We start from the raw sequence: 16,658 nt of genomic DNA on the forward strand, positions 1-16,658 counted from the left end.
TTAAAACGTAGAGAAAAAAAAAGACCACATTGAAATAAACATAAAAAGGATAACAGATTGAAAAGATTAAGGGTTAAAATATTGACAAAAAATACAAATTATCAAAAGCAAGAATAGTTTGTTTAAAAACATAGCAATGTGCAGATATAATTGATGTTTAAAAATGTGTATAATTGCTCTATGATCCATCTGATAACATGAACAACAACAAAACAACAAAACAACAAAACAACAACAACAGCAGCAGCAACAACAAAATGTAAAAAACAAATGGTAAGCAACCGAAAAAATATGAACATTCAAACGGGGGCATGGGCGTCGCGAGGGGGGGGGGGGCAAGGGGGGAACTTGCCCCCCCCCGGAAAATAAAAAAAAAAAAAAAAAAAAAAAAGGAAGAAAAAGAAAAGAAAAAAAAGAAAAGAAAAAGAGGCGCGAAGACAAAGTGGTGTAAATTTAATGAGTTGGGGGGGGGGGGCAAAATGTCCCTGCCCCCCTCTAAAACTGATAAATCGAGAATGTGTGGAGAAGTACAAGCATTTTTTGGCCAAAAAATTGTTTGCCCCCCTCTAGAAAAAATCCTGGCGACGCCCATGAACGGGGGTCGTTTCGTGTACTGTGGCAATCTTCAACCACGCGTCAATACATTTGTCCAAAATGCAACAAACTGGACTCATTACGTATGACGTTGAGGAATACACAGTGTATCACAAATGCACTCAAAAGCACATTTTTCCTGAAGAGTAACGACACTATGAAAAATCCTTACATTGCATTGCCTACCCCTCAAACTTGTACATCAGAAGAAGAGTAAACAAGTTTCAGCATTGCAAATTTTCAAACACTGAGCAAAACATTCAATACTTCTGTCACAGTTGAGCTTGGTATATAGACGCACCTCACCCCTCTCACCCATTATCTGGGCATGGCCCTTTAAACACCATTTGGCTATTACATGTATTCATTTAAAATTGTCACCTCGGTCTGCAATTTATTCATGTATTATTTCAGATTTTAATTAAGTGGATTTATACTTCGAAATAACTTATACTTCGCAACTAACTCATTACGTAATATTTTACCAACGTGACCCGGCCCGGTGCATAAATACGTCTTTAAGTAAGCGTCGTTCATCTTCTCCATATACACGTAATTTCAATTCTTCTTCTTAGCGTGTCCAAAAACATCAAATGTACTTCAGCCATTGTTGGACGCATTTTTTGGGCTATATCATTGTAGACTACAATTTCAATTCAATTCAATTCTCATTTGCTCATCATGCCAGCATGAAATTCTATTTATCGGTTTGCACATAATACAATACATTGAATAATTAAAACAGACGGTATACACTCATGTTAAAACATTCAATGTAAAAAATAAGCCTTATTTAATAATAGAAATGTTGGTTAAAATAAAGTTAAACCATTAAAACACACAGAGGGGACGAGGGAGGTGAGCAAGAGAGAACAGGGAGAGATAATAGAATCTGGGAGAAAATATCAAGAAGAAAGGCAAAGACTCGTACACACACAAACAAAGAAGTAATTATGTAACAGTATATAATACGAAAACATTAACGAGTATATGATTACGCATAACACGCACTTCGTGTTTACAAAAACACTCCCGTTTATACAAGATCATCATGGTTATTTTTAGCCCTTAAATGCCCACTTAATGTAGTAAGAAAATATCAAGCTTGTTATAAATGAAAACAATTTCATTTTATCTATAACCATACGAGCTGTAAAATAAGATGTGCTTATAGTCCATCTTCCATACAGTACAATCCTAAAGAGGCGTTACCCCCCCCCCAAGTTGATTTGTCTTTTGTGTAATTCAATTCAGCCAAGGCTGGATTATTTCCAATTTCACTGGCTATGGACATTTCTAAACGAGTTTCGTTTCCAATTTGGCTTCACAACTGGCTTTAGAATCACTAACCCTTCTATATTCAAACTTTACTGAAAAGTATAGACACATATTAAAGTTCTTCATAAAGCAACAAGTTGAGCTATATATGTTTGGCAAAAAGGCCTAGCCCCGAACAAAATAATGTGGGGCTTACCTCATGAGCTTGAAGTTACAGCCTGCAGTAAAGGCAATGTGAACACCTATTCATACCCATCATTTGCAATGCCACCTTTTACATCCTTGTTTCCCCCAGCCTCAACATCACCTGCAACATTACTTTCCATGTTTCCCTCTTCGCCACTTTCCATAGTTTCCATGGGGATCAGATTGCTACCTCGGTCGGTACTTTCACCAATCCCTACCTCTTGGCAAGCTTTCCCGAGGGTCTTCGCTGCTAGCGCTCTCCCATACCCCTCGCTGATAGACCGAGGTCCAAAGTTCACGTAAGTATGTTTAAGTTCCGTAGTTTGGTCGTTAATTTTCTGGTCGTCTTCGCTGCCGGCCTCTGCGTCTGCGTCCCGCCCTGCGCGTTCCACGCGCGCGCGCGGTGGACGGCGCGGACAGATTGGCGGAACACTCGATGAAGAAAAACTGCCAGGTTCGCTTGCAATCAAATCTTCCAATTTTTCTACTATTTGTCCGAAGGTGCAACGCATCTTGGACGAATCCTTCCAGCAATCCTGCATAATTTTCGATCTGGAAAAAATATAAAAACCCCTGTTTTTATTTATAAACTCCATCAGCAACTTTTTTTTTAACAGTGATGACCGTTGTTTTCCCACCAGTAGTTTGGAGGTACACTGTACGTTTTTTTCACTAAAAAGGAGAGAAGTAATTGTCAGACCGAATACAATTTACAAGGAATCTTAAACGCCGGGATTGAACTCGTCACCCTGATCTGATACTGTCTCAGACTTTTCTCGGAAGGAAATGTTATGATGTTAGGACGACGAATTGGTTTTGAATGGTTAAATTATGATGAAAATAAACATTCTTACATCTTTGTAGGGCAAAACTTGGGTGGACTCATCCGCCCACCCTCCTTGAGATACGGGTAGATATCCTTGTTGTTGATGTTAGGATAGGGCTTCTTTCCGCGGGAAAATATTTCCCACAGAAGTACACCGTACGACCACTGCCAGAAGAACAGCACATTCAAAATACATTATTTTTTAATTCGGAGAAAAAAAAGGGTGTTTGTAAACAAACTTTCTCGAGTGGCAAAGATCATTATGACTTAACAAAAAAGGATTTATTAATGAAAGGCCATGCAATATAATTTTGTTTAATGCAATCCTTGGAAACACACCTTTGTGTCCCATTTAACTCTATTCTTCGCTTTTTGTTTTGTCATTTTCAAGGATGTTTTGGTGTCCTTTTGGTTTTTATGCTGATGCGAATTTCCATATTCATGGGATTCAGTGTGATGTCATTTTAGGCAGAAACCTTAATGTTACAACTTCAGCACGAGAAGTTGCCAGGATGTTGGATATTTGTAATTTTTTTCCTGATGATTTATTTTGTTGTTGTGTCATTACACGGTAGTAAGCCGATGAACAAACTTTTCTCACAAATATTTTCAAATAAGCAGATTTTTGGGTTCACAATTTAAACAGAAAACTCCTCAACTGAACAGTGTCTTCCTGAAATGACACCACAGCAACAGCGCCCTCCTTCAAGTTTGTCCAGAAAAGCATTAAATGTTTAAACAAGGGTTAGTACGCTTTTCAATAATTGTATGAAAAAAATCTCAAATATTTTCATACATTAATTTTAAGAGAAGTAGAAAGTTTCACAAAATATGTTCCTAAGAAAATTCCCTTCATGAACCCTCTCATGTATCTTTTCCATGCCAGTTTAAAATAAGATTAAACTAAAAGAAAACATAAAATAATATTTTCCCCTGTAGTGGATCACTGGGCTCCATGCGCGAACTATAGTGAGGGCGCTTTTTGACCATTTTTAAGAGCCCCCGGCCCACAGACATCTGTGCCCCGGCCGTAGACGGAACACACCGCGTGCGCGTACCGCACTGGTTTGCGCACGGTACGAATGTTGCGCGAAGTACATGTACGCACGAAAATTTTTATCCTGACAGGGACATTCCAACCTGGAATGCGTCCACTATTTGGGTTACAAAAATATGTTCAATGGAAAGAGCATTTAAAAAGAAGAATATAAACGTCCACACAGCCGTCCTGTAAAAACTGTGCGTTTTCGTTTTAATCTTGCGAGAACCTTGCGAAAATGGGGGTCACCAATATTTTGTCACTGAAAAATCGAGCCGTTCAGTACTAGTTGTGATCCAGCCGAACAGTGCTTCGCATTTTGCGGACGTGTAAGAAACAACATTTGTGTATTGGTATTGTGAGTGTTATGTTCCACATGTGTAGGGTGCATTGAATATAGACACGATTTGAAAAACGTATGGGCATTCCACCAAATGTCTGTCGCGTCCTTTTCTCGGGAACGGTAAGACATCAGGTTTGTTTCCTTTCAACAATCCAAAACATGAAATGTTCGGGGATTTCAGGTCGTAATGCCCCTTTAATTTGCACAAAGCAATAGCGTCTTCGAGAGAGCGTTGGTCGTCGTCGGCAATGCATTCGAATGTCTCTCCTGGTGACCTACCCAACTCTCCCTTTCTTACCGTTGAGGGAGTACTTGTATATGGAGCCCATATGAAAATGTTTGATTTGAAACTCACCACATCAGTTTTGGAGCTGTACTTCATGCGTTCCATTGACTCTGGTGCCATCCATTTGATGGGTAACTTGGCCTGTTTGTCCCCGCTGGTGTAGTAATTGGACTCGTCCAGATCTCTGGACAAGCCGAAATCCGCTATCTTTGCGACAAGCTTGTCATCGACCCTGCAGAAGAGGATGCGTGAAACATTTAATAGTCATTTGGCGGACACAATAATAGGGCGTCATTATTTTGGTGAAAGGGTAAATTAGGATAAATAAAAGAGTTTACACAAACCAAAAAACACTTTCCTACTGTGCCCACCATAATGATCACAAAAAACTCGTTACATCAGCGTGAAATGTTTATAAAATATAAAATGATGGATTTCCATGGTATCCTCATGCGCAAAAATGGCTTCAAGTTACACAATTCAATATTTGGTTTTGCCCTTCTCGGACGTCGCTGAACTCGGGGCAAATCAAAGTATCGAAGGTAAGATTCACATCAGTTCATCACCACACATCCATATTGAGTTGGGTCCAGCGACTGGGACATGGATTGTGTGGAACCACATATGTGCTGGTAAAAACTGATCATCAATTTGATAGCAACAGATTGTCACCTAATAACTTAATTGAGGAAAACAATGGGGAAAGGACTGTGTTTGCTTCCACCAGCCCAAGAGTCCAGATTCCAAGAAAGATGAACCACTGTTCTGGTGGGCGTCAAGACAGGCGACTAAAATCATGAAGCTGGCGCGTAGAGCCGAAGACAAATCTAAGATTTCAAGTCAGATGCTAATACTCACATGCAGTTTCTGGCCGCCAAATCCCTGTGGACGAACCTCTGCCGACCCAGATATTCCATTCCAAGGGCCACGTGATAAGCGAACTGTATAAGCTGAGAGTTGCTCACCCTCTGCCATCAAAAACACAAAGAAATGTTATGATCTCCAGTAACACCTACGACGTGAAATGTGGGGCCAATCTAGCAAACGAATAAAATTAAAACATTTAACTCTATTAATACTTCATCTGTATTCGATTGGTTAGGATGTCAAATAAAAAAATACAGTCAAATAATTGAGTAAAAAAAGAACCTGCTTTTGCTTCGTTAAGAAAGTCTTGAGATCACCGTTTGCCATGAATGGAATCACGATAAGTGGCTGCTCCTTCGGATCAAAGGTCAATCCCAACAGCCCCAGTACGTTTGGATGATCGAAGGTTTTCATAATTAATCCTTCCTCCAGAAATTTGATGATTTGATAAGGGTCACTTGTATCTGGAAAGAAATAGGAATAATTTCTAAAGATTATGTTAATGAAAGATGACACGTCATTTTTTGTTAAAGTTAATTGTTAATTAGATGACAATAACAATTCAAGCACATCGTGTTGTATATTACAAATACAATTTCAAATATATCAATCAATACCTACCCCAAAATTGGGTTATGGTTATAAACGTCAAACCATCTTAAAACCTTAGATCCAGCTTTTGAAATTTGCTCAAAAGTTAATAAACAAAACTGATTGACTAAATTGATATAAAATGGGCTAGTGGGCCATGATCCTTAAAGGCCTAATCGTTTAACCAGACTTTTGGAAGTGCTAGGACCTATACCTTGTACAGTTTTGACTGCCACTGTGCTCTGCGTGCCGCTAGGGGAGGAATCCTTGAGTACGGCTTGGTAGACTCGGCCAAAAGCACCTGTTAAGAGATAGGAACTTGAAATGATTGAATTTTTTTCAAGTTGTAGTCTCTCCGTTCTGCAATGCTGTGAGGCTTAACCTGGTAGTTCCAGTCGAACCCGAAACATTTTGCTTGGATATGTATTGCCTATTATACCTTTTGTCCAAATACTCCGGTTCCACCCACAATTTTGTGTGCGCAGACCGCACAGTCTTGGTCAGGTTTAATTTCTACAGAACCACCTGTCGTATTTCACTTATCTTGGTTGACTCCGAGCTAGCACCCCTCCATCAATACAGGTTCCTCGATGCACGAGTTTGTCACTGTTTTATCGAAATGTCTTAAATCCACTGAGTAGAACCTTAATGTCGATAATGTAAAGCGCACCAAATAAAATAAGGCACATATACCAGAATGACTGATCACGAAACTCCTACTGGATATAACAACACGGCCTATAATCCTCTTTGCACCTCACTGACCCACTCACTGACTGCCACTTGTAAGCCGGGCAGTGGTATTGTATAGGATTACCCCATAACGGCAACGAATAGTCTTAATCCGGCGAGACCTCCAGTTAATATAACCATTCTGAATCATTTGATAGAATTTTGTGGGCTCTGGGTCCAGCTTTACTAGACTTGCCTGGTCTTATCGTCACCGACACCACGAACTGACAACCTTTGCATCAAATGTGTACAAAAAAAATTAAAAATTCAAATTTTCTTTTTTTTTGCCGATATTAGCAGTTTGTATTATGAAGTTTAACATGACGAAGTTAAAATTGCTGAAATCATCTAAAATAAGCAAATTTTACTAATGAATTTTCAAGAAATTGGTAAATTCTGGTGTTTTTTGTTACCACGAAGTGACACTGCACAGGGTGTCAGTTCGTGAAAACAAAAAATTACGTGTTTTCGGAGAGTGCGCGCATGCGAGAGCGTTAGGGAGTGTCAGTTCGTGAAAACGAAAATTCACGTGTTGTTGGAGAGTGCGCGCACGCATGCGCAGTGTGTGCGCGCACTCTCCCAAAACACGCCAATTTTTGTTTTCACGAACTGACACTCCCTAACGCTATTGCATGCGTGCACTCTCCAAAAACACATACATTTTCGTTTTCACGAACTGACACCCGTCTTAATCATTTAATTGCTAATTAACTAAGTATATTTTCACAATATAACGTTTATAATTGAGTAGTTAAAGCATTTTCACGTTAAGTGATACTAAAACCTCTAAGATAGATAGATTATTTTACTGAGTAAATTCGTGTCAAACCTTTAAAAGCGTTTTTTTTCTCCGATTTGTATTTCTGCAACGCTGACCACCGGGTGTCAGTTCGCGGTGTCGGTGACGTTATGTAAGGTTTGCGAACTCACCTTGTCCGAGCACTTTTCCCATGCTCAACTGATCGAACCTGATCTTTAAGTCATCGGGAACAATGCTGACGTTCTCGTTCAGGACGATAGCACTCGGTCGTGCCGTTCGTTTTCGACGCTGTGATGCAATTCGGCTGCGTTTCTTTATAGCGGCTGGGGAGAGAAGTTGACTCCGATCCACGGACTCAAAAATGAACTCTGGAAAGTGTGGTATAACAAAAAGAAACCTCGTTTGATATCCCGAGCTTAGGACATGGTTGAAATACGGCAAATTGTGCTCAATGCTCAATATTTATTCACGGACTCAAGTTGCATACCATAAATGGGGTTTTAGATATTATTTGGTTAGGAGATGCGATTTTGTCGGACTTATGACAACCATTCTGTTTCTGATTGTTTTGCAAGAAGATTGACAGAAAACGAGCTCCACGTTAACGCGCCATCAATGACAAATTTAGTGGGCTTGTCCATAGTTTTGAGTCTCTCCTATCGATTTTTGTTTTGGATGAAATCTAAAGGACCAATTCACGGTCCCCTCGCTATAAATCCCATCATATTTAATTTATTTTCCGATTCTGTCCAATTCTAACCCTTTCTATATTTAGACCGTAAAACAACACAATACATGTATATACTAAGACATGGATCTATAGATAATTCGAATAGTGAACACGTACTCTCTTACCACTTGATGTAGGTCATGTCTGAAATACACATTATGATTTATGAGTATAATTATAGTAATTGATGTCCATTATTATAATTGTCCACACTTGCATGCAATCGAAGGATGTACCAAGGGACCTATCAGTTGCTTCTAATACAATATACGCACCGTACTGTCTTACGACATGATGAAGCTACATGTCTGAAATACATTTTGAATTATTTTCATAACTATAATTGCTACAAATATTAAATCTGCACTGACATTTCTTTTTTTGGAATGATGTTATAGTGCCCTGGATATTAGACACACCATATTTGAAACTACATTTTAGGCACAAAATCCTGCTAATCTTTCGTGAGAGGAAGGCTTGTAATATTGCAACCGAATGGATACTACATTATTTGGACCGTTTGGGGTTCTAGGGCCTACTGTTTACATTCCAGTCTGTTTCATGCAGAATTCTACAATGAAACTTTAAAAATCGAAAAATCCAAGTATGTGATTAAACGGTTATAACTTGACACGTGAGAGACTTGTGTCTAGGCTAACCCATTGTGACAAAGCTTTTGCCAATGGTATTCCACAAACTTAAAACATCGCGTACAAGTAGTTTAACCAGCTCAGCAAGTGACATTTTCAGCTGTAAAGTCGTTTTCATTTCCTAGGCTAGACAGCTAATAAACGACCATGCATCGTGCTTCCCCCCCAAAAAAAAAAACAAAAAAAAACCCCAAAAACCCAATATCGACAAATTATAATCTCAAACAACAAAATTCAGTTTCGTTCTATATAAGTGGTTCATTTTTACACAAGTTACATGTTCTCATCCAAAACAACAGTCTGTTAAAAATACCAAGATTCGTTTAAAATACCAAAATTCGAGAAACAACTTATACATAATCGTTATTCCTTTCTCGGCTAAACAAACAATCATCTAGCACATCAATACATTGCAGAGACAAGGCCGTGATTGCTTACAATGTAGTTTATTTTTCACCACACAATATAAGGTGTAGGGTTTCCAATAATGGTGTATAAAGAATTCCAAAGAAAAAGAAAGACCAACCTTTGTAGAGAGCTCTGATCTGCGTTAAAACAAGAAACTCGTTGTAGCTCTTCATCCTGAGTGTCTGTCTGTAATACTTGACCAGCAGGAATATCAATAGGAAGAGTAAGCAGACTGCTGCTGGTGGGAAGATATAAACAGCGAGAACGAAAAGCCAATCCGTTGCCATCTTCACAGCGACGACTGCTTGCTCGAGGCTACCAGCAAAATTCTGAAGTACAATGTGAAAATGATAACAAAAGTGAAAAGCTACTTCAAGTTAATTCCAACACAAGGCAAGTATAAAGCTGGTCACTGAGCGCACAATTCTTGCGCACAAAGTGTTTTCATGCATGCATGTGGCCCGGGTAATCCTATATGATAGCACTGCCCGGCCTCTCCACCAGTCCACAACCAGTCTGATTCATAAGTGACATTCAGAGAATCAGTCCGTAAGATGGGCACAAGGAGGACATTTAGCTGGCTCTCTGGGACCAGCAAAATTTAAAAAGCCACTTCGAGTTAAAAAAAAAACCCAATGCAACGTAAAACTAAAAAAACTACTCTCTAAATGTAATGGTTTTTCACTATTTTACATTTCGAGAGTAATAAGCTGGATAAAAGATAGCTGTTAACCATTCGTCTTATTACCTACTATAGCATGCGCGGATCCCGGGTGGGGGGGGGGGGGGGGGGGGGGGGGGGTGGGGGGGGGGGGTGGGGGGGGGGGAGTGCGTGTGTGTGTGTGTGTGTGTGTGCGTGACACCCCCAAAATAATATGCTGGTAATAATATTTGCCTGTGCACGAAAATCGGACAAAGCCAGCTGGGTTACGGGGGTATTTCTACACTATTCTCTTTTAAAGTGTTAATAATCTATTGAAAATATGGTACGCCCCCCCCCCCCCCCCACACACACACCCGTTGATTTTACGGCGGCCAAGTGTCCGGAGAAAAATTCCTGTGTACATTTCAACATTGATCTGCTGATGAAACTCCTCCTCTGTAAAAATTCCTGGATCCGCCCCTGTAAAGAAGATAAGTTGTTTCAAAGTCGTGTTACGCAATAAAGGAGGGAAAAACATTTAAATACATAGTAGGGCCTCCAAATGGGCCGTGCAGTTTTGACCTGTACACGGCAACAAACCGTCAACGTCGCATGCGCCTAAACTCGGAGAGTTACACGTACTTGTTCTTCAAAAGGGTTACACTTACCGTGGATGTGTAGCAGGCGCCAGATACAAGCATCAACTTATCCAGGCTGTCACTGGGCAAGCTATAGAAGAAAATACTTTCCAATTTGAGTCATGAAAGAAGCAGGAACATTAATTCCTTCACAGTCCTCATGATGTGCATACTTACAGGAGTGACATTGGAAATGCTAGCCGTCAAATGATACAATTCCACAATGTTTATTTATTTCATCTACTTCCTGGTTCAGGCCATCATTATGCCTACGTGAAGCAATATGCATGAGTGAAGTATTTCCAGCAATACAAAGGTTTTTTTTGTTACACTTCCAGCATTATGCGGAACCTATATGCGATCAGTCATCCTTACAAATGTCAATAATTTGAAAAGGGGATCGGAACTCTAAGGCCAAAAAAATAAAAAAACTCTCCGGTTTCTGGTATGCGCGCGCGTCGCCGTAGCCATGCGCGTCGGCAAAATGAAAACGTTTTTTTTTTAATGAAAGATGATGTCTCAAAACCGCCAAACTCACTGGTTTGACAGGAATCCTGCTGCTGCACAATTTTAACGTGTTTTTGGATGGGGTTATGATCGAGAATCAGCTTTATGTGGCCTCTCTGGACTCCCATATATTTGCACTAAGTTTAGTCGGGCACCATTTGCAGTCATCAGCCGACATTTGAGGCAAAACAAATCAGGTAAAAAAAAAAAAAAGCCGCGTCGCCGCACCACTATTTGGGCAAGCTCCATCATGAGAAACCGGAGACTTTTTTTGGCCTAAGGTGTTTTTCATAACAAGTAATGTTTGACTTTTTGGTTTCATTAAATTTACAAGTATAAAGCAGATCCTGGAGCTTGTTATATCGATTCAAGTAGTGCTCGATCGCCTTCGGGGGTCAGATAGGAATTTTCCAGAGTTTTGTCCTTAATTACAGTAAAAGGTTTTTATCTCTGGTTTTTCGCGGGCTGTGGTGGGAGCGGCGCCAGTGATCCCAACTGTGTATAATTTGAGGAGGAGACCACGGGCAAATGCCTATGTCTAACGAATGAATGAATTTTCGCGTATCTCAGGATCGTGCAAATTTATATAATGATGTTAAGCCAAGACGACCTAGCGGTACCTATATGTATGTGACTAATATTCCATAATTGTTTCGCATAATTTGTGTTTTTGAATGTTATCACAATGTAATTGAATTGATGGAATCAGAAGAACTAACAAGACGTTTGCGAAAGAGTGCGGGTGACTGCTACACTTGCAAGATTAAAACATTGGTTTTCGTGTATGATTTAATTTGTCGGGGCAGAGATGAGATAGCCAATCAATTTATTATTGAATGGCCATGCAATGTAATTTATTTAATGAAATCCTTGGAAACGCTTTTCGTATTGCCATTTTCAAAGATGTTTTGTTGTCTTTTTGGTTCGTTTTGCTAATGCGAATTTCCATATTCATGAGCAAAAGTGTGATGTCATTTTAGGCAGAAACCTCAATGTTACAGCTATTTCAGCATCAAATGTTGTCAGAATTTGGGATATTTTTCTGTTGCAAATGTCCTTTTTTTGGTGATTTGGTGTTTTGTCAGTACATGGAAGTAAGCCGATGAACAAACTTTTCTCACAAATATTTTCAATAAGCACACTTTGGGTTCACAATTTGAACAGAAAACCCCTCAACTGAACAGTGTCTTCCTGAAATGACAGCACAGCAATAGCGCCCTCCTTTGTCCAGAAAAGCATTACATGTTTAAACAAGTGCACTTTTCAATGAATTGGTATATACCTATTTATTCCCAGTAGGTGTCGAGCAGTTCGATAGCTCACTCAGTTGGTAGGGTCGTGATGTTGTACCGTCGAAGAATCCTCCCGGTGTGGGTACGAGTCACCGTTTTGTGCCCGAATTTTTGTTTTCTTTTCTCATTTAAGGCTTTTGAGGATTTTTAAAAAAGGGAAATAAAGTCCGAATTTCATTACAGTCGAATTCATTTTTTTTTGTAATTTTATATTTTCTTCTCTTTTTTTTATTTTTAAGAGAAGTAAAGTCCAAAACGCCATAGCGTACACTTCATGCGGATGTCGTTTGGGGAAAATATTCGCAGACGTCGCGCTAAGTACGCACCGTGTATCCTTAAAGGGATATTACGACCTGGAATGCACCCAATTGGGCTACAAAATAAATACAATGGAAAGAGCATTTAAAAGTAGAATATAAACGTCCACCCAGCTATCCTTTAAGAACATGTGCATTTTTTGTTTTAATCTTGCGAGAACCGTGCGAGAACGAATTTCGGGGTCTCTTTTATTATGTCCCAAAAATCGAGTCGTTCAGTGCTATGTGATCCATTTTTCGGACGTGTAAGAAATAAACATTTGTGTATTGGCATTGTGAGTATTATGTATACCACACACACACACGCACAACGTGAAGGTGCATTTAATATAGACACGATTTGAAAAACGTATGGGCATTCCACCAAATGTCTGTCGCGTCCTTTTCTCGGGAACGGTAAGACATAAAGTTTGTTTCCTTTCAACAATCCAAAACATGACATTTTCGGGGATTTCAGGTCGTAATGCCCCTTTAATTTGTACAAAGCAATAGCGTCTTCGAGAGAGCGTCAGGCGTCGTCGACAATGCATTCGAATGCAACCTCGTCCCCAGTGCTTACTTTATTTCCAACCACGCTTCCAATAGTTAGCCCTGGATAGAAAACTTTCTTCCTGTATCGATGCCGCAATTGGCTAGTAATTGATTTTTATCGTGCACTTGGTGTTGTTATTCACAACGTGCAGTACGTGTTTTCGCGATCATTCGTCCACGCCTTCTCGAAAATACTCATTTCCTTTCCAATTTGTTCATATTAATATGAAATGTGATACTGCATGTTGTCTCGATAAGATCGTAACAATTTAATTAAATAAATCGTGTTTTCGTAACTCACGCCATGCTCGCGCTGCGACGAATTGACTCTGTTTTTATCCAAGACCCCGCATACAAGAACAAACGCTAATGTAACGCACATGCAGGCACCATACTATTCCTCATTTGCATACGTGTTCAAATATCTTGCACATGCAAATGATCCAATACCAGGGTGAGAGAGCTGTTAGTGATGGGCGCGTACTGCTCAACACCCTGGGGACGAGGTTGATTCGAATGTCTCTGGACAAGCCGAAATCCGCTATCTTTGCGACAAGCTTGTCATCGACCCTTAATACAAGGAGATTTATTTGGCGTTATAATTCTTGCGTTTCTTACTAAAATATAGTGGAGTTTTGGCACACTTTGTGAAAATTATGCCGGGCGATGTTAACGAGTGATGAAAACGGTGTAAATATATAACATGACACCTCTTGCGGTCTCATATTAAAATATTGTAACGCAAATGAGCGAGATTTCCTGTGGGGCGAGCGCGAGCAGGCGCGAGCAAGCGACCATTGTCTAACTATAGAGGGCGCTAATGCGCTACTGCGCTAGTTGCACACATTCAGCGCGCGAGCAGCAGTGCGTGTTCAGACATCGTCGGGAACGGACTTGCGGAGTGCTGAGCTCAGGTATTGGAGGCTACAGTGGCGCTACCTCAATTCGAGCGTGGGCCACTGTTAAGAATACTTGAGTGGGACTGCGGTGGGATGCCGATAAGGAAACTAGGGATTAGTTTCTGGTCCGTGTACTAGGGGAAGGGAGTTAACTTACCTTTGGAAACCCTAGGGGGAGGCACTCGTAGCCTCCAGAGGCTACAACGGGAGGATCCAAACTAGGAGGCGCATCATCATTATTTCCTTGCCCCATTTACTCTTGTCCTGTGTCATGTCTGTCCCCGAGGAGGTTTACTGAGGCTCCAGTTATTAGCCCTGTGCATTAGGCGGTACATTTCCGCTCAACAGGCCTACTCCACCGGTCTTAGGTCTCTTGAAGGAGGTACCACACCTGCTGGGGACCACCGGGGGAACAAATCGTCCGGGGTAACTTGGTAAATCCGCTACAAAATTTATATAATATTGGATGGAGTTGAGGGGGATACAAGAATATATTGCACTCGCTATGACAATATTGCACTCGTCTTCGACTCGTGCAATAATGTCATAGCTTGTGCAATATTTCTTGTATCCCCCGAAAAAAAGCTATCCAAAATTAGTATTATTATTTATATAAGGCTGAAGACTTAATGAAAACAAAATTAATGTGGCTTACCTGACTGAATATTTCAAAATCAATTAATTTTTTTATTTTTCCTTTGAGTTTATGAAAAACTCTTTTATTCAATGTCAAAATCAATAATTCCAAGAGAGCAAACATGCAAAATAAAATATGAAACATGGTAAATTTTGACTTTGAGTAGATAATTTAAACAAAATGAATCATACTGAAGTAAAAAAGAAAAATAATAACCCAAACTTCCCAAGTTAGTTCAAATATTCAAAATTACAGGGGTGGATGAGTTCACGTTTCAACAATCAAAGTTTAGAAATGATTCCACTGTTAAATAATAATAATAATAATTAACACTTATATAGCGCCCGGATCCATAATATGCTCTTAGGCGCTGTACACATTAAAAAGATTTAAAAAAAAATTACAGCATAAATATGTTTAAAATGTGAACATGTAGATCAATACATACAATTACATTACAAGTCCAGTGAGGAAAAATTAGCTAGTAAAAAAAAAAAAAAAAAAAACATACTTTTTCTTTTAGCATTTAGCCATCAAAAAACCGGGTTTTTTTGTTGTTGTTGTTGTTGTTTTTTTTTTTTTTTTCTGTTCAAAGGTTAAAAGTGAAATTTCTAATTTCTTCAGTGCAAAACTCAACTTGAAACAAAGCAAAATTAATTTGGCTTACCTAAGTGAACATTTTCAAATAATTCAATTTTATTTTGCTGATGATGAAGCACCATAAGTTTCCACTTTAGTTCTAAAATAAAAAAAATGGAAGTGGTTCAAGAGTTCAACAGTCAAAGTTCAGAAATGTATTCTCAACTCAAAGGTTAAAATTGCAATTTCTATTTTCTTCGGTGCAAAACTCACAGGACCACTTTACAGTTTGAACAGTTAGTTAGGTGTTGGGCTTTAGCCCAAAACCTATTGTTTTTGCTAGGGTTTTAGTTTTTTTCTTCTTCTATACACATTCCTTCTCCAGAACTGTGTGTCAAAATGAAAACATATATGAACTTCAATTGTCAATACATGAATGCACAACCTACCGCAGATGATGCACAACCTACCGCAGATGTGCTTTTTTGCAATTACGTAATCATGACGTCATCACGGATCACGTGACGTCACTTCAAAGTTTAATAAATTTAATCTTTGAAATTCCATATAAAAATCAACCGTGAGAGACCGGAACCTGCAATTTGCGGGAATCGACATGGTAATACATGATCTTCATTTTATTTTGTGCGCGTAAAATCAAGTGACCCTTCCTTCCGGTCGAAAACGGAAGTGCCTAATAATTTGAAAGTGGAAAAAGATATGAACTTGCTTTAAACGATTGAAGTGTCTGCCTGGATGACCTTTCAAAAAAAATAATGGTGACGCCATGAAGTGTTGGAGGCCTCTAGCGGCAGGTTAAAAAACGTTAAAAACGCATTTTCACTTGATGTCTGTGGCGAAGTTTGCGGTAATCGCTTCAAAGTTAATGTACATGATGACCATAATGCAGGCAACACCTGTGCGCGAATAAAAAATGATTACGTCATCAGACCGGAAGTTACAATAAAAATGGTGATGACGTCATAATGACGTCATCAAGTATGGTATTACAAGCAATCAAAGATTTCTAGATTTAATCTTTGAACAAATCAATATAAATCAATTGCTACAGATTTGATTTTGTTTTTTATAACAATCGATACAATATTGCAGGGTCTTCAGTTTTGGTATTAAGTGCAAAATCACGTGACCCTCCTTCCGGTCAAAACCGGAAGTGCCTTATTATTTGAAATTGGCAGAAGATGCGAACTTGCTTTCAACGATGTGAGTGACTGCCTAGGCAGTACTGTACAAACATATTACAGGTTGACGTCATCAAATGTTAGAGCGCCCTCTGGCGGCATGTTGAAAAGATTTAAAAATGC

At 39.4% G+C, this 16,658-nt stretch overlaps 1 protein-coding gene across 1 annotated transcript; it reads right to left on the reverse strand.

The window, feature by feature from the left end:
- Window positions 1-1,949: 1,949 nt before the first annotated feature.
- Window positions 1,950-9,611, reverse strand: LOC119737094 (hepatocyte growth factor receptor-like). The gene is made up of 8 exons (XM_038211184.1): window positions 9,409-9,611; window positions 7,673-7,870; window positions 6,225-6,311; window positions 5,702-5,883; window positions 5,411-5,520; window positions 4,622-4,784; window positions 2,913-3,049; window positions 1,950-2,610 (listed from the first exon to the last, which is right to left on the reverse strand). Exons 1-8 carry the CDS (start codon window positions 9,575-9,577, stop codon window positions 2,115-2,117), a joined length of 1,542 nt encoding a protein of 513 aa, XP_038067112.1. The 5' UTR covers window positions 9,578-9,611; the 3' UTR covers window positions 1,950-2,114.
- Between the last annotated feature and the right edge of the window lie 7,047 nt (window positions 9,612-16,658).

Source organism: Patiria miniata, unplaced genomic scaffold (assembly GCF_015706575.1).
Source record: "Patiria miniata isolate m_02_andy unplaced genomic scaffold, ASM1570657v1 HiC_scaffold_3, whole genome shotgun sequence".
NCBI classification, from domain to species: domain Eukaryota; kingdom Metazoa; phylum Echinodermata; class Asteroidea; order Valvatida; family Asterinidae; genus Patiria; species Patiria miniata.

Bases quoted from the DNA above. Each gene is read 5' to 3' on its own strand.
- LOC119737094 (XM_038211184.1), bottom strand. From the start codon at position 9,577: ATGGCAACGGATTGGCTTTTCGTTCTCGCTGTTTATATCTTCCCACCA. The intron at 7,871-9,408 runs GTTGGTCTTTCT...CACACTTTCCAG, and splicing joins GATCAGAGCTCTCTACAAAG to AGTTCATTTTTGAGTCCGTG. The intron at 6,312-7,672 runs GTGAGTTCGCAA...ATCTCTTAACAG, and splicing joins GGGAAAAGTGCTCGGACAAG to GTGCTTTTGGCCGAGTCTAC.